The 24871-nt window shown below is 41.9% G+C and overlaps 1 protein-coding gene across 4 annotated transcripts in view; it reads left to right on the top strand.

Moving 5' to 3' along the window:
• The window catches only part of LOC112218717 (inositol 1,4,5-trisphosphate receptor type 2), a 150275-nt gene that overhangs the window by 76270 nt on the left and 49134 nt on the right, over positions 1-24871 (top strand). For all 4 annotated transcript variants that reach the window (XM_042301635.1, XM_042301634.1, XM_042301637.1 and 1 more), the window contains exons 38-45: positions 6286-6391; positions 11079-11266; positions 11838-12030; positions 13743-14005; positions 14230-14430; positions 15006-15116; positions 21284-21379; positions 21451-21570. In XM_042301635.1, coding sequence (XP_042157569.1) covers positions 6286-6391; positions 11079-11266; positions 11838-12030; positions 13743-14005; positions 14230-14430; positions 15006-15116; positions 21284-21379; positions 21451-21570 — 1278 coding nt within the window. The remainder of the gene's footprint in view (positions 1-6285; positions 6392-11078; positions 11267-11837; positions 12031-13742; positions 14006-14229; positions 14431-15005; positions 15117-21283; positions 21380-21450; positions 21571-24871) is intronic.

The raw sequence follows: 24871 nt of genomic DNA, 5'->3' as shown, positions 1-24871 counted from the left end.
TCTCCCTGACACTTAGTCTGACACTAAGTGTTCTGTCTTTGTGAGGAGAAAATGTCACCCTTTTAAGGGGCTTCAGAGATGGGTGTTTAAGTGTGTGCGCTTTTTGGGCATTTGCTTTTGTCTGTTTTTCTAGTGTGTGTGTTTCTTTTGGCTGGGGTTTCCCCCTCAATTCTCAATTATTCTCTGACTTGAGTTCTGTGGTCTCCATGGTGATGGACCAGCACATGTTTACCTGTCTCGCCCAGGACTCAGCAGGCACAGGGGGTCTCCTGTAGAGCAGGTATTCTTAAACTGTTAAGCTCGAGACCTTAATGAGAAATGGACTGTCCTCCCATGACCCAAATGATCTTCCAAATGATGAAATAGTGCATGATTATAGATGTATTCTCATAACTCGCGACCCACCTCTCACCCAGGGCCAACTTTGGGTCCCGACCCATACTTCAAGAAACCATGCTGTGGAGATGCCTCTGAATTGCCTCTCAGGCTACCTGAACACACTTCCTATTCCAAGTATTCCCAAATCTATGGAGGAGAAGTTGTACATGTGAATGGATGGATAAGTGGCTTGAGTTCTGCAGGGACCATATTCAAAGTAAGGGTGCTGAGCTAGGATCAGGTCCCCCTTGGCCATGTAATCTCATTCATTAAGATCTAAAAGTTCAAACTGATCCCAAATCAGCACTCCTACTATGAGATGCTTGAATATGGACTCGGACTTCCATCTATGAATAAAGGGAACTCATCATTCTCAACATCATTTAGATGCAGTTTACTGTGCCTTTAATTGGAGCTGAACTTTAAAATAAGAACATTCAGAATGTGCGTGCAACGATAGGGGTGTTTGTGCTTGGTGCCCTACCATATAACCGCTGGTCATCACACAGTCCTACTGACAAAAACAAACCCTATGCCGTGAACCTATCTAACAATGTTAGCGAATCACATGTGGCACTTCCGAAATGAACTTGCTGGCAAAGGGTCAGCCATTGGAGGAATGCTTTGTTTATGCGCTCATTCTGCTATTTGTCTAAAATCACAAATCTCACCAATTGCTCTCACATGAAGCTGTTAAGTTGTTTTGCTGCCTGACCTCTTTGTGGGAGAAAGAATTTAAAACGGTAGCAAGGAGTATTACAATGAGCTTTGAGACAATATAAGGAAAAGTGTGGGTGGGTGGGTGGGTGGAGAGGCATGCTAACCTTGAGTTCCAGGTCCATTCGATTCTTCCCCTTAGGGGTTGATGGAGTTGACTATCAGAGCTATGAGGATGTTTATGCCGTTGAACTCGTGCTTGGCTATACAGGACTGGGAGAACAATAGGTTGAGTGGAAAACACTTTAAAATGAGAAAATGTTTCCATTGTCGGTATAATAGTGAAGCTGGCAGAGAACGGGCGAGTCGTCTGCCACGTGAAAGGAGGTGGAGTTCTTCAGGACTACAGCTAGAGAGTGGGGTGCAGGCAGGGTCCGCTGAGAAAAAGGTAGAGAGAGAGACAGAAAAGATAGGAAGGTAGAGAGATGGATGAAGACTAAGATGATGTAAGTGTTAGCATAGAGTGAAGAGAGACAAGTCACTCTCGGGTCCTCTTGTCCAGGGAGCAAAGGCAGCACTTATCCCTAACTGCTCCCATCATCGTGTTGTAGACTCCCTCACAGCCGCTCTGATGGCTGTAATGTTGGTGTAACGTTGCTGGTGTGTTGCTATAGAGTTACCAGTGTTGCTCTAGCATTGCTGTAGTGTTGCTATAGGTTTCATGCCTAAACAGGAAGAGATTTTAGGGGCATTGATTTTTCCCCTCTCTTTGTCTCACAACTAGGTGATATGGATGGGCAGGATGTTCAGTCAGATTTAATTTGGTTTCTGTTTGGTTTTTGGACATTGGCTGCATTTCATAACAACAATGTTATGATATGAAATGTGATGCATCAGTGATTCTCTTTATAATTGTTCACATTACATCTTACACATTTCATATGGAAATAAGGAGCATGTAAATATGTACTGTAGGTCTATAGTAAGTTGAATTGAGTTTGAGTTTTGTTTGTAAACTTCCTATGTTCTCAGACTAAGACTTAAGAAAACATGGAGCATGGGAATTAATGCTTAATCTAACGATCTGTTGAACGTTCTGTCTGGCGTTGAACATCCTCTGATCTGCTTTTCCTTTCAGTGCTTCTCATGGTTGTTATTGGATCGATAGCCAATACTTTAGTAAGCTGGTGAATTATGCTATGATACAGTACACCAGAGGGCCAGTTACACAGACTGTATTCCCTCCAATCATACTTACTGTAAGTTGATCCACCCTGCTTCCTGTCTCTGCTCCTGCTCAGCCATGTGGAAAACGACTCAACCGGAGACACACACACACACACACACATTCTAGTGTAACACTAGACCAGTGTTTCCCTTCTGCTGTCAATGGACACCTGTGTCTGTATTCACAAAGCATCTCAGACTAGGAGTGCTGATCTAGGATCAGATTCACCCCCTACCCATAAAATCTTATTCATTCTGATGTAATCTGCAAAACTGATTCTAATTGAGATGGCCCATATTCATAAAATGAGTAGGATTGCTTATGTAGGATTAGGTCCCACATCTAATTAATTAGATCCTAGATCAGTCAGCCTCAGACACTTTATGAATAAGAGCCATGGCCTGTGAGACCCTGGCCTGTGTCTGTTGTGGTGAGACTTTCACACTTTCCACAAGCAAGAACTCCGATTGGAAAATCTTCAGCCAACTTTTGCAACTTCTCTATGAAAACTTTCCCTTCCCTGGCTGGCCCCGGTAGTACCACCTATAATTGTCCGTAGTCTGACTCCAAGAGCGTGCTCTGTTGCTGGGCTCTGCTTTCACTAGCTTCCGCTGAGAGCCTGGAGCTTTGTCTGTCTTGGGCTGGGGCTCTATTCCCAGCCTCCTGCCTGAGACGTGAGACCTCCTGAACAAGCATGGAGGAGAGGTGAGCTCAGCCCGCATTCTCTCTCTTCCTCCCTCTCTTCTGCTTCCCAGCCAGAGTTGGAGACATTTCCAGACGAGGTGGAGGTATGGAGAGGAGAGGGAGGGAGGGGTGGTTAAGTTGGGGGGCAGATAGAGGATTTGGCGAACTGCTCATCTCCACCCCGGACACCCAGAGCCGCAGTGTGGCGTGCCGGCGCACATTTTAAAAACCCATTAGGCTTGATCTTCTTTCTCTCCCTCCCTCTCTCTCCATGCAGCAGCAGACAGATGAGTCAGGCTGGCACGACTCTCCCTCCTCTATCTCTCGCTCTCTCTCTCTATCCGGCTCTTTTATCCACCTCCCTCTGCAGAGCTGGCCAGCAGACTGCATCACCTGAGGGGTAAGCATCTAGGCAGGGAGAGAGACTGGGGAGCCCCACACCTCAAACCCCCTGCCTGCTGCACTCTACCTCTCTTTTAGGCTGTGTGAAAGAATGGCGCAAGACAGACGTCTCCTTTAATAAATGTTAATGTCAAACACGATTCCATCTGCAATCAATCAAAAGGAAACGTATTGCTGTTGCCTTAAATGACAGCTCAGTGTTCGTACATGTCTATGTCTGATTTGAGTGGGAATGAGCCGAGTTGGCTCACTGATATCATCACCTGCAATCAATGAAGGGTTTGTGTTTGTTTCTGTGTGCAAACCTGTGTGGAGACGGCGCTCTCAGCCAGACAGTGCAGGCAGTCGGCCGTCAGTGCTGACTGCAGATGAGTTAGTGTTTACTGAGATGGGGAATATCAGCTGCACGTGCTCTCTCTCTACCAGAACACTGCTCCTTTCCTCAGAACACTTAGTTGAAGGGCTTCAGCTCAACTTCACTTTTCTCTGGACTGAACCTTTGATCAACTTCACTTTTACCTTTCAGTTTTTTCCTCCTCTCTGTGGTATCCCATGCGAGAAAGGGTGGTCGTTTGTCATGACACGGCTCTCTGGTACTTACCATGGAAACGGGCTGACCCCTGTGTCCATCCCTCTCTCCATCATCCCTCATTTGCTGTGCTCTTAAATAATACATCTTGGTAGTAAAAAAGAGTGAGTCTCTTGTCTGGCATGTCGAAAACATGTATGCTCAAGTTTTAACAGTCAGTCACACATGCATATTATGCAATTGTAGAGAGTGGGTGATTATTTCAGTGTCTCTCTAGAGAGTAAAGGTCACAAGTGGGGGAGTCTACCCAGAGGCACAAACTAAAAGAGGGAGAGAGGGAGAAAAACCCCGCTCTCCCTGTCTGTCTTCCCTCGTGATTTCCCAGCCAGCCACCACCAGGTGTTATGTAACGCATACACTCACAGTCTTCCTTGTGTGTTCTCTCATGGGAAGCACAGGATCTGTTCCTAGCACACTGCTCAGCTGAGTTTCCTTCTTCCCCTTCTTTCTTTCTCTCTCACAGGAAGAAGTCGCTTCATCCTAGAATACAATTTGAATGATTACATCCATGTTACTTATGTAACAATCTCACTCAATGTCATTTTATGTGAAACCAATAGTGGAGTATTGGCACCGTATGGCCACAGTGTACAGCATGTGTGTAGGATGTACCACAGATGTAAAAGCCATAGAAAGCTATTTCCTACAATATGGCCAAGGCCCCTCATGAACACACTCAATATGGCCGGCATAGTATTGTCATTCTGTATCAATGGCAAAAGCTGTCTTCTATGAATAAACTCTAATACATAGAAAGATGAAGAATATGTCTGTGTTCCAAGTGGCACCATATTCCCTATGGGTTCAGGTCAACAGTAGCACACTATATAATGGTTACAAGAGCCATCTGGGATGCAACCTTTGTGTCATGATTGATTAAGCATTGTAAATATGTTTTTCTTTGGTGTCTGATTGTTGATGGGAAGCACAAACAATGAGCGAACCTCACTGTGTGTGTTTTTGTGTGTGAGAGGTTGACCGATTGATTTTTCAAAGCCGATATCGATTAATCGGCCGATTTATTAAAATGTGTTTGTAATAATGACAATTACAACAATACTGAATGAACACTTATTTTAACTTAATATAATACATCAATAAAATCAATTTAGCCTCCAATAAAAAATGAAACATGTTCAATTTGGTTTAAGTAATGCAAAAACAAAGTGTTGGAGAAGAAAGTAAAAGTGCAATATGTGCAATGTAAGAAAGCTAACGTTTGGGTTCCTTGCTCAGAACATATGACAGCTGGTGGTTCCTTTTAACATGAGTCTTCAATATTCCCAGATAAGAAGTTTTAGGTTGTAGTTATTATAGGAATTATTGGACTATTTCCCTCTATACCATTTGTATTTCATTAACCTTTGACTATTGGAGTTCTTATAGGCACTTTAGTATTGCCAGTGTAACAGTATAGCTCCCGTCCCCCTCCTCGATCCTCCCTGGGCTCGAACCAGGAACACAACGACAACAGCCACCCTCAAAGCAGCGTTACCCATGCAGAGCTAGGGAAACAACCACCCCAAGGCTCAGAGCGAGTGACGTTTGAAAAGCTATTAGCACGCGCTAACTAGCCAGCCATTTCACTTCGGTTACACCAGCCTCATCTCGGGAGTTGATAGGCTTGAATTCGTAAACAGCGCAATGCTTGACGCACAACGAAGTGCTGCTGGCAAAACGCACTAAAGTGCTGCTTGAATGAATGTTTACTCGCCTGCTTCTGCCTACCACCGCTCAGTCAGATACTTAGATACTTGTATGCTTGTATGGTCAGTCAGATTATACGCAACGCAGGACACTAGATAATATCTAGTAATATCATCAACCATGTGTAGTTAACTAGTGATTATGATTGATTGATTTGTTTTTTATAAGAAGTTTACTGCTAGCTAGCAACTTACCTTGGCTTACTGCATTCGCGTAACAGGCAGTCTCCTTGTGGAGTGCAACGGTCATTATTGCGTTGGACTATTTAACTGTAAGGTTGCAAGATTGAATCCCCCGAGCTGACAAGGTGAAAATCTGTCTTTCTGCCCCTGAACGAGGCAGTTAACCCACCGTTCCTAGGCCGTCATTGAAAATAAGAACGTGTTCTTAACCGACTTGCCTAGTTAAATAAAGAATAAATGCAAAAAAACCAACAAAAAAACGGTAAAATCGGTGTCCAAAACTACCGATTTCTGATTATGAAAACTTGAAATCGGCCCAAATTAATCAGCCATTCCGATTAATCGGTTTACCTCTAGTGTGTGTGTGCGCCTGCCTGCCTGTGTTCATGTTTCTGTCTGGCATAAAACAGACACATTCTGGTGTGGATTTAATCTTTTCAATTTCTCTCTTCCTGCAGGGAAATGTGTTAAGGCATATTCTCCTCACTCGCTACTTTGGAAATCAAAGGATTCTCTCCAAATCAGAGTTTGGGAGCGGGAACAGCTCGGCTGGAGGCTTTGGAGGTACTAAACACGACCCCGAATAACCCCAACTATACCTTAACAATACTCCCCGTTACTTGTGGGGAGTGAGCAGATAACCTGCATTAATGTTTACTGGTAGCCTGCCTCCATAGTTTATTATTTCCTCAGGCTGTAATCATAGGTTAATATTTCCTCTCAGGATGTAATCATAGGTTAATATTTCCTCTCAGGATGTAATCATAGGTTAATATTTCCTCTCAGGATGTAATCATAGGTTAATATTTCCTCTCAGGATGTAATCATAGGTTAATATTTCCTCTCAGGATGTAATCATAGGTTAATATTTCCTCTCAGGATGTAATCATAGGTTAATATTTCCTCTCAGGATGTAATCATAGGTTAATATTTCCTCTCAGGATGTAATCATAGGTTAATATTTCCTCTCAGGATGTAATCATAGGTTAATATTTCCTCTCAGGATGTAATCATAGGTTAATATTTCCTCTCAGGATGTAATCATAGGTTAATATTTCCTCTCAGGATGTAATCATAGGTTAATATTTCCTCTCAGGATGTAATCATAGGTTGTTATTTCCTCTCAGGATGTAATCATAGGTTGTTATTTCCTCTCAGGCTGTAATCATAGGTTGTTATTTCCTCTTAGGCTGTAATCAATAATCAAACAGCACAGGAATTAAATTATCGGCATCTATTGATCACTTCTTTACTAATGCTGCAGAAATTTGCTTTAAAGCAGTATTCAAATCCATTGGATGTAGTGATCCCAATATAGTAGTCATATCTAGGAAAACCAAAGTTCCAAAGGCTGGGCTTAATATAGTGTATAAGAGGTCATACAATAGGTTTTGTAGTGATTCCTATGTTATTGATATAAAGAATATTTGTTGGTCTCTGGTGTGTAATGAGGAGCAACCAGACACTGCACTTGACACATTTATGAAATTGCTTATCCCAGTTACTAATCAGCATGCACCCATCAAGAAAATGACTGTAAAAACTGTTAAAACCCCGTGGATTGATGAGGAATTGAAAAATTGTATGGTTGAGAGGGATGAGGCAAAAGGAATGGCAAGTAAGTCTGGCTGCACAACCGATTGGCAAACATATGGCAAATTGAGAAATCATGTGACTTAACTGAATAAGAAGAAACTATACTATGAATCAAAGATGAATGATAGTAAAAAGATTTGGAGTACCTTAAATTTTGGGCAAAAAGGCAAACTCGGCTCCATCATTCATTGAATTAAATGGCTCATTCATCACAAAACCCACTGATATTGCGAACTACTATAATGATTTTTTCATTGGCAAGATTAGCAAATGTAGGCATAACATTTCAGCAACAAATGCTGAACCTACTCATCCAAGTATAACTGATCCAATTATGGAATACCAGCGTTGTAGTTTTGAATTCCATAAAGTGAGTGTGGAAGAAGTGAAAAAATTGTCTATCAACAATGACAAGCCACCGGGGTCTGACAACTTGGATGGAAAATTACTGAGGATAATAGTTGACGATATTGCCACTCCTATTTGCCATATATTCAATCTAAGCCTACTAGAACGTGTGCCCCCTCAGGCCTGGAAGGAAGCAAAAGTAATTTAGTTTCTCAGGAATAGTAAAGCCCCCTTTAATGGCTCAAATAGCTGACCAATCAGCCTGTTACCAACCCTTAGTAAACAATTGTGTTTGACCAGATACAATGCTATTTTACTGTAAACAAATTGACAACAGAATTTCAGCATGCTTAAAGGGAAGGACATTCAACAAACACTTACACAAATGACTGATGATTGGCTGAGATTGAGGGACCTGTTTTGTTAGACTTCAGTACAGCTTTTGACATTATCGATCAGTCTGCTGATGGAAAAACGTACAGTACCAGTCTAAAGTTGACACCTACTCTATATTTGTACTATTTTCCACATTGTAGAATAATAGTGAAGGCATAAACTATGAAATAACACATGGAATCTCATAGCACCAAAAAAGTGTTTAAAAAATCCAAAGATGTTTTATATTTGAGATTCTTCAAAGTAGCCACCCTTTACCTTGATGACAGCTTTGCACACTCTTGGGCATTCCCTCAACCAGCTTCAAGAGGAATGCTTTTCGAATAGTCTGGAAGGGGGTCCGGTGATTTGTGGAGACCAGGTCAACTGACGCAACAGTCCATCACTCTCCCTCTTGGTCAAATAGCCCTTACACAGCCTGGAGGTGTGTTTTGGGTCATTGTCCTGGTGGGAACCACACATGCAGAGATCATCTGTTCACCTACTCTGTGTCACAATCTCAAATCGGAAAAGGACAGATTTCCACCGGTCTAATTGCTTGTGTTTCTTGGCCCAAGCAAGTCTCTCCTTCTTGGTGTCCTTTAGTAGTGGTTTCTTTGTAGCAATTGGACCATGAAGGTCTGATTTCACGCAGTCTCCTCTGAACAGATGATGTTGAGATGTGTCTGTTACTTAAACTCTGAAGCATTTATTTGGGCTGCAATCTGAGGCTGGTAACTAATGTACTTATCCTCTTGCAAGGCGTTAACTCTGGGTCTTCCTTTGCTGTGGTGGTCCTCATGAGAGCCAGTTTCATCATAGCGCTTTGTAGTTTTTGCGACTGCACTTTGACTGACCTTCATGTTTTAAAGTAATGACGGTCTGTCATTTCTCGTTGCTTATTTGAGCTGTTCTTGCCGTAATATGGACTTGGTCTTTCACCAAATAGGGCTATCTGCTGTGTACCAACCCTACCTTGTCACAACACAACTGATTGGCTCAAATGCATTAAGAAGGAAAGAAATTCCACAAATGAGCTTTTAACAAGGCACACCTGTTAATTGAAATGCATTCCAAGTGACTACCTCATGAAGATGGTTGAGAGAATGCCAAGAGTGTGCAAAGCTGTCATCAAGGCAAAGGGTGGCTATATTTTGATTTCTTAAAAAAAAAATGGCTTACTACGTTATTCCATATGTGTTATTTCATTGTTTTGATGTCTTCACTATTATTCTATAATGTCGAAAAATAGTTAAATTAAAGAAAAACCCTTGAATGAGTAGGTGTGTCCAACATTTTGACTGGTGTTGTATATGTTATGGCTTTACACACCCTACTATATTGTGGATAATGAGTTACCTGTCTAACAGAACACAGAGGGTGTTCTTTAATGGAAGCCTCTACAACATAATTCAGACTGAATCAGGAATTCCTCAGGGCAGCTGTCTTAGGACCCTTACTTTTTTTCAATCTTTAGTAATGACATGCTACTGGCTTTGAGTAAAGCCAGTGTGGCTATGTATGCGGATGACTCAACACTATACACGTCAGCTACTACAGCGAGTTAAATCCCTACAACACTTAACAAAGAGCTGTGGTTAGTTTCAGAATGGATGGCAAGGAATCAGTTGGTCCTAAATATTTCTAAAACTAAAAGCACTGTATTTGGGACAAATCGTAAACCACACCATTAACCTCAACTAAAACTTGTAATATATTGTGGAAATTGAGCAAGTTGAGGAGGCTTAACTGCTTGGAGTAACCCTGGGTTATAAATTGTCATAGTCAAAACATATTGATACAACAGTAGCTAAGATGGGGAGACGTCTGTCCATAATAAAGCACTGCTCTGCCTTTTTTAAAAACATTTTATTCATTTAACCTTTTATTTAACTAGACAAGTCAGTTAAGAACAAATTCTTATTTACAATGACCGCCTACCCCGGCCAAAACCGGACAACGCTCAGCCAATTGTGCGCCGCCCTATGGGACTCCCAATTACGGCCAGATGTGAAACAGCCTGGATTCAAACCACGGACTGTAGTGACACCTCTTGCACTGAGATGCAGTGCCTTCGACCGGTGTGCCACTCGGGAGCCTTGTTAACAACACTATCAATGAGGCATGTCCTACAGGTTCTAGTTTTGTCGCACCTGGACTACTGTTCAGTTGTGTTGTTAGGTTCCACAAAGAGGGACCTTGGAAAATTACAATTGGCTCAGAACAGGGCAGCATGGCTCGCCCTTAAATGTACATGCAGAGCTAACATTAAAATATGCGTATAACACTCTCATGGCTCTAAGTGGACATCAGTTATTAACTCTATTCCACATCAGTTAACTGATGCAAGCAGTAGAATCTGTTTTTAAATAACTGAAAAATATATACCTTATGGAACAGCGAGGACTGTGAAGAGACACATGGGCACATGCACATGATAACATGCAATCTTCACATGTGCAAATGGGTTTTGTACTGTAAATATGGGGTAGTGGCCTGAGGGAACACACTGAATATGTTGGGTGTAAGGTCTTATGACATGTAATGTCATGTAGTATTTTTAACTGTATGTAACTGTCTTTTGTTGCTGGACTCCAGGAAGAGTAGCTGCTGCCATGACAGGAACTAATAGGGATCCATAATAAATTCAAATCATAGGTTATTTCTTCATAGGCTGTAATCATAGGCTATTATTTATTCTTGACAGTTATAATACAAACCCTCGGTTCCAAATCTGACATGGGTTCAAATGCTATTTGATATCATTCAATTACTTTCAGCTTTTGCTTGAGACTACCTGGTTTGCCAGGTGGGTGGGGTATCCACGTTATTCATTAAGCCAGACAAACACAAGAACCCAGGTCTGTTCCAAATCATGTCCTCTCATTTCTCCCATTCCAATCGATGTGTTTATTATTATATCTATCTGCAGGTGGCTCTCTGGTCCAGGACTCTGACAAGCCGAGCAGCAGCATGGTGGACATCCAGTGTCTGCTTGACAGTGAGGGAGCCTCAGAGCTGGTCATAGACCTCATCGTCAGTACCAAGAACGATCGCGTGTTCCAGGAGAGCATCCTGCTAGGCAACGCCCTGCTGCGGGGGGGAAACACTCAGATACAGGTGGGTGAGGAGGGGGTAGGCTCACTCAGATACAGGTTGGTGAGGAGGGGGTAGGCTCACTCAGATACAGGTTGGTGAGGAGGGGGGGTAGGCTCACTCAGATACAGGTGGGTGAGGAGGGGGGGTAGGCTCACTCAGATACAGGTGGGTGAGGAGGGGGGGTAGGCTCACTCAGATACAGGTGGGTGAGGAGGGGGTAGGCTCACTCAGATACAGGTTGGTGAGGAGGGGGTAGGCTCACTCAGATACAGGTTGGTGAGGAGGGGGGTAGGCTCACTCAGATACAGGTTGGTGAGGAGGGGGGTGAGGCTCACTCAGATACAGGTGGGTGAGGAGGGGGTAAGCTCACTCAGATACAGGTTGGTGAGGACGGGGTAGGCTCACTCAGATACAGGTAGGTAAGGAGGGGGTAGTCTCACCCAGATACAGTGGGTGAGGAGAGAGTAGGCTCACTCAGATACGTAAATGTGCGCAGATAGAGAGATTCAGGTTGGACACACACTCACTCCAATACAAGTGTTTATCAACTATCTGGTGGGTCGTTTACATTTCTACCCTAACACCCCCTCAGAACTCGTTCTACCACCAGCTGCACAAGCAGAAGAAGTCAGAGCGCTTCTTCAAGGTGTTCTATGACCGCATGCGTCTGGCCCAGCAAGAGATCCGGGCCACTGTGTCCGTCAACATGTTCGAGGTCAGCACCTGCAGGAAGAGAGAGGAGGACGTCGACGTCAGTCACAGTGGCATCCGGCTCAGGAAAACAGGTATGTTCTTTGTCTCCATAGAAATAGAATGACTAGAACAGACATTCTCATTCAAGTCAATGTTGCATGATGGGTGGGACGGCAGCCATATTGAGGGTCCTCGTGAGTGTACTGTCAAATTGCCGAGGTCTGAGGGTCTTTGGCCATTCTAGTCATTCTGTTTCTATGATCCTCTCCTCCATACCTCGTATTTGGTTCCATCAGGCATCTGTATTTATCTCTCTCTGTTTTGATGTACAGTCAGTTGGGTGCTGGAGTATTGAAAACCGGGGTGCCAATCATTTTGACCCCTATCTTTTTAGAGTAAAACAAATCTTACTTATACTAAATATATTTCTCTGAGCAATTGTATTAGTTTAAAATATATTTGCAAATTTTTTTTGCATACAATATAGCTTAGTATTTGTATTTATTTTATACAGACTTTTTTGCTAATCTTTATCAAGGGTGCCAATAAATTTGGACTGGACTGTATACTGTTAGTGGGGAAAATCTAAATAAAGTTAGTTTGATTCATATTCATTCAGTTCTGGAGCTGCAGTCTTTCCCCTACTTACTGGCCTTCCCCTTGTTTCATGGGAGAACAAGTCCAGACCAAGTCTGTGATGTAGCAGATATTGTAAAATCTACATAGACTCCACAGACTGAAGTGTGGTGTGGAAGGTAGAGACAGTTAAATAGTGTGGGGGGAAATGTGGGAGGATGAGAGGTGAAGAGGGATTTAAGTTCTAAAGCTGCTGAGTCATAATGGCCATGAGGGGTCAGCTCTGAACATGAGCCTACAGGTCGCCATGGAGATGATGGGAAACTGGCTCTCAATACAGACATACAGATAATAGGCCTATAATGTATATTTGCTGTTATTCAAATGCACATTTGTAGTGCATCTGTGTAATATACAATAATACAGTGTAGTATATGCATCTTCATTCAAAGGTTTAAAACCCCATCCTTTGTATACATAGGTATAGTGACTCATAAGGTGAAAGGTCGCTCACATTTCTCTCTCTGCTGACATCATTATACCTTAGGCCCCAGTCGATCTCTCTGGGCCGAGGTCATTAACCCATTCAACTACCAATGTGACTACAGTAAAAACAGTGTAAATCTGTGTGGTTTCCCCTGTAGTTTCACTGACCTCAGAACACTGTGGAGTGATTCTGTGGTTCTCTCTTCCTGTTTCGCCCCCATGCCTGCAGTCACATGTCAGGGGCCACAGCACTAAGTCTATCAAAGGACCATTGTACCCAGACGTGTTGTTTTGATACACCAAAACGCTTACTACACAGTTAACCCGTTGTCAGAGGGGTCACAGTCATTTAGTAATTATTACAGAAAAGTGGTTGTTTCGATTGATAAGATTTCATATCAGTTTTGCTATCAATTTGACTGAGGGGGAAACATTGTTTTTCAATCATGGGAATGGATTGGCTCACACTGAGTAGCAGGGTTGGGGTCCATTTAATTTCAATACAGTAATATCAGGAAAGGAATTGATATTCAAGTGGTTACATGATCGAAAAAATAATGCAACATTTTCATATCATGAATTTTAATTCCACTGTGAAATTGTCTGACTTGAAAGTAAATCACCCTCCAACCCTAGTCAGCAGAAATTCACAGGTTTTCCAGAAATTCTGAGGATGTTTAGAATTGTTTCCAGAATTGTGCAACCCTTCAGTGACCCACCCCTTCCTCTTCTCCTCCTCAAGTGAAAGACTCTTCCCTTCACATGAAAGACAACATGCGTGGCCAGTTGAAGGAGGCGTCCTCAGCCACCTCCAAGGCCTTTGTCTCCTTCCGGAAGGATCTGGACACAGACCTGGAGGTGCTGGACGGCCAGGCCGGTGATGGGCCCGGGGGAGGGGGCGAGGAGAGAGAGGAAGAGACCCAGATGAGCCCGGCCATCACCATCATGAAGCCTATCCTGCGATACCTCCAGCTGCTCTGTGAGAACCACAACAGGAACCTGCAGGTATTGAATTAAATTGAATAAACCTCTTCTTGATCCTCAGCATATGGGCACTGTATTGGGAGATCACAGTTCCTCTAACCACAAGCTGAACTTCATGACCTTTATTTTGACACACCCTCCTATAAACCCAGATCAGTTGTGCTCACACTCAGATAGGATGCCATACTAGTATTCTATGAATATTAACCACCATTCTTCCCCTCCTGGTTCCACCCTGAATCCAGAACTTCCTGCGGAACCAGAACAACAAGACCAACTACAACCTAGTGTGTGAGACTCTGCAGTTCCTGGACATCATGTGTGGCAGCACCACGGGAGGCCTGGGTCTGTTGGGCCTCTACATCAATGAGGGCAACGTGGACCTTGTCCGGCAGACCCTGGAGACAATCACCGAGTACTGCCAGGGGCCTTGCCACGAGAACCAGGTAGGGGACCACCACTACCTACCAGGTCACCCCATTACTGTGCCAGTGTAGCGGAGGTGGAATCACGTTCTCGTGATGAGGTATCCCTGCCTGAGATTAGGAAACCCAAATTATACGATATGTCACCGTTGTACCACAAGGATTTCCTCTTGGCCTGGGGTCACCCACCAGTTACACCAGAAAACTATAATGTTGTTGTGCTTAAGTTACCATCAAAGATGCATTTGATTTTGTGGTTCAAGCTTCGCCATGAAAACCATTGACAGCAAATATGTGGGGTTGTTCAGTAAGATGTGAATCATGTCAATTTATAAAGTGGTTGGGACGTTACACATTTGGCCTACAATACTGCTAGACTGACAACAGTATTGTCTAATTGATTCTAAAACATCTTAATTAAAGGGATAGTTCACTTTTCTTGAAGTTTTAGCTTATTGTCGAGGGTGTTGGGTGTTGTCATTAGAACTGCCTATTTAAATATTGCCAATTTTAGTTCCACTATTATATCTCCAATGGAAAGTTGTTTTCATTTTAAAGTGTTTTCCTGCTCACTAACTAACCTCTTGTTGTCCCAGTCCTGTATAGCCAAGCACGAGTCCAACGGAATCGACATCATCATAGCTCTGATAGTCAACTCCATCAACCCCTTGGGGAAGAATCGAATGGACCTGGTGCTAGAACTCAAGGTTAGCATACCTCTCCATACACATTCACCCCCCCTACGAGAGCCCTATATCAACAGCTGGATAAGCTGCAGAGAATAGTTCATTATACCTAGATGAATACTGTATAGGTTATCCCATCTAGCCCTATATTAGTGGGCCATTCATACTGCACACACACGATGTTATCATGGCAATCATTTCAGAATCAGTTTCTTGTTAAAAGACCCATTTGTCCTTGTGTTATGGCCTTACAATATCTGCTGAGATGTGAGGGACGAATGCACTGAACTTCTTTCCTCCTTTCTTTCATAGGTAACAAATGTCTTTCCTCAGTGCAGTGGTGGTTTTAGCATGTACATTTTGGGGGCAAACTCCCCCCAAAATGTTGATAAATGCCAGGAAAGCCACTAAACAATACATGAATTGCGCTATAATGGTGCCCACAAACTGTTAGAGCCTACATAAAGCTGTCCCAACAGCAGAGTCCGAACAGCAGTCCCAAAACCCTACTACTGCTACACCTGGCTATCAGCGGAGCATTGTCTGGCAATCTCATTTACTGCCTTTTAAAAAGACAGCTGATATGGCTGACTTGCTTAAACAAATGTGGTTTCTACTGACAATGGAGACGTTCAAACTATATGGCATAAGGGGACGACGAGCGGATAAGAGGCAATCTGTAATTTCGATTTAAGACATTACTGAGCGAGCTAGGACAGACGTAGTCAATATAACTACTACTTTTGAAATGTACAGCGACAGAATTCAGAACATGGGCCGTTCTTACAGTATTCTCCCTGTACACCAAGGCAGAACTGTATGATAAATGAAGGGGGCATATAAGCAGACAATGAAAGCTCTTACCATATTCGATGATGACATTTCTCTCAAACACCACTAAGTCAGAACAGTAGGCTAAGTTATGAGGGGGGAAAGGTACCAAATTATTACGGTGAGGCACATGGGCTACTAACAGCTTTTTATACAACATACACTTAGTATTACTTTCTTAGCCACGGTATACATATCTCCCTGGCGTATTACATCATTCATGCAGCAGCATACAAGACATTTTTGGACTCACCTTGTGCTGTGCGGCGGTCCTTCGTGGGCAGATTCTGTCACCTAGCTTTGACTTCAAAGTCTGGCATTCTCTAGATTTATGGCGCTTTCAAGACAATTGGGAACTCGGGGGGGGTGGTATAGGTAGAATCTACAAGGTAGAATCTACAAGGTAGAATCTACAAGGTAGAATTATGAAGTCCGTTATCTTCAGGTCATAGCTCTAGAAAGAGGACAGTTCCCCGACTTGGAATTCCGTATGACCAATCAAAATGTATTTTACCAGTCAGAGCTAGTTTTTTTCCCCCTGAGTTTCCAGTTGTCTTGAATGAGGCAGAAGTCATGCTGGATTGACAGCATGGCCAATGTTGAATGTTTATCCTTTTAAACTTGGAAAAGAGACCCTTATACCCAGACTTCGACCACACATCCACTCCACTGAATAGCAGGCTAGTGATTTTGGTATTTGGTATTTTATTAGGATCCCCATTAGCTACTCTTCCTGGGGTCCACATAAAACATGAAACAAGAACAGCTCAAGGACAGGACTACATAAACACTTTTAAAAGGCACATGTAGTCTACATATCAGTGCATACACACAAACTATCTAGGTCAAATAAGGGAGAGTCGTTGTGCCACGAGGTGTTTTATCAGTTTTTTTTAAAACCGGGTTTGCTGTTTATTTTAGCAATATGAGATGGAAGGAAGTTCCATGCAATAAGGGCTCTATATAATACTGTACACTTTCTTGAATTTGTTCTGGATGTGGGGCTTGTGAGAAGACCCCTGTTGGCATGTCTGGTGGGATAAGTGCGTGTGTCGGAGCTGTGTGTAAGTTGACTATACAAACACTTTGGGATTTTCAACACATTAATACAAAATAAAAAGTGATGTAGTCAGTCTCTCCTCAACTCTTGGCCAAGAGAGACTGGCATGCATAGTCTTTATATCAGCCCTCTGATTACAATTAAGATCAAAACGTTCCACTCTGTTCTGGGCCAGCTGCAGCTTAACTAGGTCTTTCCTTGCAGCACTGGACCACATGACTGGACAATAATAAAGATTAGACAGAACTAGAGCCTGCAGAACTTGCTTTTTGGAGTGTGGTGTCAAAAAAGTAGAGCATCTCTTTATTACGGCTAGACCTCTCCACATCTTTACAACCATTGAATCTATATGTTTTGACTATGACAGTTTACAATCTAAGGTAACGTCAGGTAATTTAGTCCCCTGAACTTGTTCAACAGCCACACCATTCATAACCAGATTCAGCTGAGGTCTAGCACTTAAGGAATGATTTGTACCAAATACACTGCTCTTAGTTTTAGATGTTCAGGACCGGTTTATTACTGGCCACCTATTCCAAAACAGACTGCAACTCTATAAGGGTTTCAGTGACTTCATTAGCTGTGGTTGCTGATGTGTATATGGTTGAATCATCAGCATACATGGACACACCTGCTTTGTTTAATTCCAGTCGCAGGTCTTTGGTAAAAATAGAATAGAGTAGAGGGCCTAGAGAGCTGCCCTGCGGTACACCACACTTTACATGTTTGACATTAGAAAAGCTTCCATTAAAGAAAACTCTGAATCCACATTATGGCAGAGGTTGAAAAGCACATAAGTATCACATACGTTTTTTTTTTTCAACAACAGGTTATGGTCAATAATATCAAGGCTTCACTGAAATCTAACAGTACAGCTCCCACAATCTTCTTATTATCGGTAACTTTCAACCAATCATCAGTCATTTGTGTTAATGCAGTACGTGTTGAGTGCCCTTCTCTATAAGCATACTGAAAGTCTGTTGTTCATTTGTTTACAGAGAAATAGCATTGTATTTGGTCAAATACGATTTTTTCCAACAGTTTGCTAAGAGCTGTCGGCAAGCTTATAGGTCTACTGTTAGAACCAGTAAAGGCCGCTTTACCACTCTTGGGTAGTGGAATTACTTTGGCTTCCCTCCAGGCCTGAGGACAAAGACTTTCCTCTAGGCTCAGATTAAAAATATGACAGATAGGAGTGGCTATAGAGTCAGCTACCATCCTAGTAGCTTTCCATCTAAGTTGTCAATGCCAGGAGGTTTGATATTATTGATCGATAACAATACTTTTTCCACCTCTCCCACACTAACTATACAAAATTAAAACTTGCAATGCTTTTCTTTCATTATTTGTTTTTTATGCATGAATACAATTGCTCACTGTTTGTTGTTGGCATTTCCTGCCCAAGTTTGCCCACTTTGCCAACAAAATAATAAATAAAATAATTGGCAACATCAAATGGTTTTCTGATTAATAAGCCATCTGATTCGATGAAAGATTGAGGTGAATTTATCTTTCTGCCCACAATTTAATTTAAAGTACTCAAGTGTTTTTCCACCTTTCTTTATATCATTGATCTTGGCTTCATAATAAAGTTTCTTCTTTTTTTTTTGATGAGTTTCATCAGATCATTTCTAAATTTGCAGTAAATAAGCCAGATGTGCAGCCAGACTTATTAGCCACTCCCTTTGCCATATCTCTTTCAACCATACAGTTTTTTCAGTTCCTCGTCAATCCATGGGGCCTTAACAGTTCTAACAGTCAGTTTCTTAATTAACAGGTTCATGTTTATCAATAATTGGAATAAGCAATTTCATAAATTCATCAAGTGCAGCGTCTTGATGCTCCTCGTTAATCACATCAGACCAACAAATATTTTTAACATCATCCAGATGAGTCACCGGCTTTCCTAGATTTTGCCACTATATTGTGATCACTGCACCCAATGGGTACAGACACAGCTTTAGAACAAAGTTCTACAGCATTAGTAAAAATGTGATCGATACATGTGGATGATCTTGTTCCTGTAGTGTTTGTAAACACCCTGGTAGGTTGACTAATAACCTGAACCAGATTACAGGCACTGGTTACAGTAAAAAGCTTCCTCTTAAGCAGACCGCTTGATGAAAACCAGTCAATATTCAGGTCCCCATGAAAGTAGACCTCTCTGACATCACATAGACTATCAAGCATTTCACACATATTATTTAGATGCTGACGGTTAGCACTTGTTGGCTCATAGCAACATCCCAAAAGAAAAGGCTTTAGATGTGTCAAGTGAACCTGCAACCACAACACTTCAATAACACTTGACATAAGATCTTCTCTAAGCATTACAGGGATATGGCTCTGAATATATACAGCAACACCTCCCCCATAAGCATTTGTCTCTTCTATAGATGTTATATCACTGTATTGCTACTGATGTATCATCAAATTAATTATCTAAGTGAGTCTCAGAAATGGCTAATATATGGAAGTTATCTGATGTTAGCAAGTTAATGATTTCATTAACCTTATTTCTAAGGCTACATATATTCATTTTGGATATTTTCATCCCTCTCCTGGGTAGTTTATCAGAGATAGACATAATACTGAAAAGAGCAAGAACAGCAAACAAAGCAATATAAAAAAATATACATCCAGCAGTTTATTAATCAATTGGCGTGTGTGTGTGCTACAGGGTTGAAGCTACGAACCCATAGGCTTGGCTCTTCTGGGAAGAGCCAAGCCTATCATAGCGGAAGCCTGTCATAGCAGATGTAAGTAATGTCCCCACATGCTCTGGCAGCTTTTATGGCTAGGATCAGTTCTTTCCTCTTCTGGCGCACGGCTTCAGGATAGTCTTCCTTGAGGAAGATATACGTTCCTCTCAAGTTCTTGGCTCTTTAGCTAGCAGATTTTTTTGGATTAGCTGACACAACGTGCCATTGGAACACAGGAGTGATGGTTGCTGATAATGGGCCTCTGTACCCCTATGTAGATATTCCATTTAAAAAATCAGCTGTTTCTAGCTACAATAGTCATTTACAACATTAACAATGTCTACACTGTTTTTCTGATCAATTTTATGTTATTTTAATGGACAAAAAAAATATTTTTCTTGGACCTCTCTAGGGTATGTGGGACGCTAGTGTCCCACCTGGCCAACATCCAGTGAGATTGCAGAGCGCCAAATTCAAATACAGAAATACTCATTATAAAAATTCAGAAAACAAAACATATTTTACATAGGTTTAAAGATGAACTTCTCGTGAATCCAACCACGGTGTCAGATTTTTAAAAATGCTTTACGGCAAAAGCATACCGTACGATTATTTGAGAACATAGCCCAGCAGACAAATCATTACAAAAGGTAACAGCCAAGCAGAAGAGTTACACAACTCAGAAATAGAGAGAGAATTATTCCCTACACTTTGATGATCTTCATATGGTTGCACTCCGAAGATATTCATTTACACAATAAATGTATAGTCTCTTTATATCCAAAAACTTCAGTTTTCTTCAGTAATCCACAGGCTCAAACGCAGTCAAAACAGGCAGACAAAAAATCCAAATGGTATCTGTAAAGTTCATAGAAACATGTCAAATGATGTTTATATTAAATCCTCAGGTTGTTTTTAGCCTAAATGATCTATAATATTTCAACTGGTCAATATAAAAGGTAAACAATAAAGGCACTCTCTCGGGATTGCGCATGAAAAAGCTCTGTGACCCTTCAGGGTCCACTCACTCAGACTGGTCGTACTCCCTCATTTATCAGAATACAAGCCTGAAACCATTTCTAAAGACTGTTGACATCTAGTGGAAGGCATAGGAACTGCTATTTGAGTCCTAAGTCAATGGATACTGTAATGGCATTGAATAGAAAACTACAAAAAGAAAAAACAATAGGGTTAGGGTTAGGGATTTTTCTCAGGTTGTTGCCTGCCAAATCAGTTCTGTTATACTCAGACACTATTTTAACAGTTTTGGAAACTTTAGAGTGTTTTCTATCCAAATCTACCAGTTATATGCATATCATATCTTCTGGGCCCGAGTAGCAGGCTGTTTAATTTGGGCATGCTTTTCATCCAAAATTCCGAATGCTGGCCCCTACCCTAGAGAAATAAAAAAAAAACAAGGACATTTCTAAGTGACCCCAAACTTTTGAATGGTAGTGTATGTTTAACAGGTGGGGCTCAACACGGTTGGTCTCTGCCTTCGTATAGTACTGATTTTGAAGTCAGTTTCTGCCGGGTAACAGATTGTGGAGTGGGTTAGGATGTGATGGTCATGTGTCGTGGTCTCTCTGTGCTAGAACAACGCCTCCAAGCTGCTGCTGGCAATCATGGAGAGTCGCCATGACAGCGAGAACGCAGAGAAGATCCTTTACAAGATGAGGCCCATGGAGCTGGTGAGTGAATCCACACACACACACACACACACACACACAAGTACACACTTTACTGACAACGTGTGTTCCAGGTGGATGTGATGAAGGAGGCATATGCCCAGGGCCTGGAGAGTGAAGCTGAGGAGAACTCTATAGGAGACCAGATCAAACCAAAAGACGTAGGACACAACATCTACATCCTGGCCCACCAGGTAACCCCATGACGTGTGTTATAACAAGCATGATTGAGTGTGTGTGTGGGAGAGAATTTGTGCACCTGCGTATTAATACTTTAATAAGGGCCAAATGACAAAGGCAAAGTCAGTGGCACAGAAAAAGACGGTAATTCACATACTGTATCATTCGCCTGTGTCACACTCTTACTACACCGCCAGGTGAGTCTAATGATTCATGTCTGTAGGTGTGTTCATATAGGCTTGTTTTGTGTGATTTCAGCAGGTGATAATGGATGTAACTTGCAATGGAAGAAATGGTTCCTGTGTTGAGTCAGAAAGACCAGGTCTAGTGGGTTTTCACTTCTGTCTTTCACCCAAAATAGAGTGTCAGACAGGGTATTTCTGTCCCACCAACGGACTGGTTTCATCATGACCACCGAGCTCTCTGGGGCTGGCTGTTTGCACTTTCAAAATAACACCAATCACACATGAGCACATACAGAAGTTTGCACACACACGGTCAACACCATCATGTAACCCCACATGTGCAAATGTACATACATTACATACCACACACCTGCCTCAAGCATTCATATACACACACATAACACACATAACCCAAGCATTCCCTTTTAGCTATTGCTCCTGTTTATCAGTAAAAGTCACCACACTTCTGAGCATCCGCCCAGCAAACCAAAATAGGTTATGTGAAAGTTCCCACAATGTAAAAAAAAAAAAAAAAAAAAAAAAACTTTCCAAATGCGCTGTTTGTGTATAGTATTCAGACGCCTTGGCTTTTTCCACATTTTTGGTTCTTTACAAACTTATTCTAAAATGGATGAAATTGTCTTTTTCCACCAGTGTGTACAGTTGAAGTCAGAAGTTTACATACATACACCTTAGCCAACTATATTTAAACTCAGTTTTCACAATCCCTGACATTTAATCCTAGTAAAAATTCCCTGTCTTAGGTCAGTTAGGATCACCACTTTATTTTAAGAATGTGAAATGTCAGAATAATAGTAGAGAGAATGATTTATTTAAACTTTTATTTCTTTCATCACATTCCCAGTGGGTCAGAAGTTTACATACACTCAATTAGGATTTGGTAGCATTGCCCCCAGCATTGCCCCCTTTGTCCCCATGTGCAGTTGCAAACTGTAGTCTGGCTTTTTTATGGCGTTTTTGGAGCAGTGGCTTCTTCCTTGCTGAGCGGCCTTTCAGGTTATGTCGATATAGGACTCATTTTACTGTGGATATAGATGCTTTTGAATCTGTTTCCTCCAGCATCTTCACAAGGTCCTTTGCTGTTGTTCTGGGATTGATTTGCACTTTTCGCACCAAAGTACGTTTATCTCTAGGAGACAGATCGCATCTCCTTCCTGAGCGGTATGATGTCTCCGTGGTCCCATGGTGTTTATACTTGCGTACTATTGTTTGTACAGATGAACGTGGTACCTTCAGGCATTTGGAAATTTCTCCCAAGGATGAACCAGACTTGTGGTGGTCTACAATTTATTTTCTGAGGTCTTGTCTGATTTCTTTTGATTTTCCCATGATGTCAAGCAAAGAGGCACGGAGTTTGAAGGTAGGCCGTGAAATCCATCAACAGGTACACCTCCAATTGACTCAAATTATGTAAATTAGCCAATCCGAAGCGTCTATGCCATGACATCAATTTCTGGAATTTCCCAAGCTGTTTAAAGGCACAGTCAACTTAGCGTATGTCAACTTCTGACCCACTGGAATTGTGACAGTGAATTATAAGTGAAATAATCTGTCTGTAAACAATTGTTGTAATAATGACTTGTGTCATGCACAAAGTAGATGTCATAACCGACATGCCAAAACTATAGTTGTTAACAAGAAATGTGTGGAGTGGTAGAAAAACGAGTTTTAATCACTCCAACCTAAGTGTATGTAAACTTCCGACTTCAACTGTATGTATGTATGTATGTACAGTACCAGTCAAAAATTTGGACACATCTACCTCATTCAAGGGTTTTTCTTTATTTGTACTATTTTTCTACATTGTAGAATAGTAGTGAAGACATTAAAACTATGAAATAACACATGGAATCATGTGGTAACCAAAAAAGTGTAAATATATTTTATATTTGAGATTATTCAAAGTAGCCACACTTTGCCTTGATGACAGCTTTGCACACACTTAGCATTCTCACAACCACTGGTACTGTACATACATAGATAAACAAATACAGTGCATTTGGAAAGTATTCAGACCCATTTACTTTTTCTACATTTTGTTATGTTACAGCCTTATTCTAAAATGGATGAAAAATACAAATGTCCTCATCAAGCTTCACACATTACCCCATAATGACAAAGCAAAAACAGGTTTTTAGAAATGTTAGAAAATGTAGAAAAAAGCAAAAATATTACATTTACATAAGTATTCTGTACTTTTTTGAAGCATATTCGGAAGCGATTACAGCCTTGAGTCTTCTTGGGGCGGCAGGTAGCTTAGTTGTTAGAGTGCTGGGCCAGTAACCGAAAGGTTGCTGGATCGAATACCCGAGCTGACAAGGTCGGCCATCATTGTAAATAAGAATTTGTTCTTAACTGACCTGCCTCGTTAAATGAAGGTAAAATACAATAAAAATATTGGGTAAGATATTGCGTAAGAGGCTTCAAGCTTGGCACGCCTGCATTTGTGGAGTTTCTCCCATACTTCTCTGCAGATCCTCTCAAGCTCTGTCAAGTTGGATGGGGAGCATTGCTGCACACCTATTTTCAGGACTCTCCAGAGATGTTCAATTGGGTTCAAGTCCTGGCTCGGACTGAGCCTCTCGAGGACATTCAGAGACATGTCCCGAAGTCACTCCTGCGCTGTCTTGGCTGTGTGCTTAGCGTCGTTGTCCTGTCGGAAGGTGAATCTTCACCCCAATCTGAGGTCCTGAGTGCTCCGGAGCAGGTTTTCATCAACGATCTCTCTGTACTTTGCTCCGTTCATCTTTCCCTCAACCCATGACTAGTCTCCCAGTCCCTGCCGCTGAAAAACATCCCTACAGCATGACGCTGCCACTACCATGCTTCACCTTAATGATGTTTCCAGGATTCCTCCAGACGTGACGCTTGGCACTCAGACCAAAGAGGACAATCTTGGTTTCATCAGACCAGAGAATCTTGTTTCTCATGGTCTAAAGAATCCTTTAAGGTGCCTTTTTAGCAAACTCCAAGTGGCCTGTCATGTGCCTTTTACTGAGGATTGGCTTCCGTCTGGCCACTGTACCATAAAGGCCTTACTAGTGGAGTACTGCAGAGATGGTTGTCCTTCTGGAAGTTTCTCCCATCTCTAGAGAGGAGCTCTGCCAGA

This window comes from Oncorhynchus tshawytscha, linkage group LG19 (genome assembly GCF_018296145.1).
Source record: "Oncorhynchus tshawytscha isolate Ot180627B linkage group LG19, Otsh_v2.0, whole genome shotgun sequence".
Lineage (NCBI taxonomy): Eukaryota > Metazoa > Chordata > Actinopteri > Salmoniformes > Salmonidae > Oncorhynchus > Oncorhynchus tshawytscha.
Note: the sequence above shows the minus strand (reverse complement) of the source record. Positions and strands in the feature narration are given on the sequence as shown.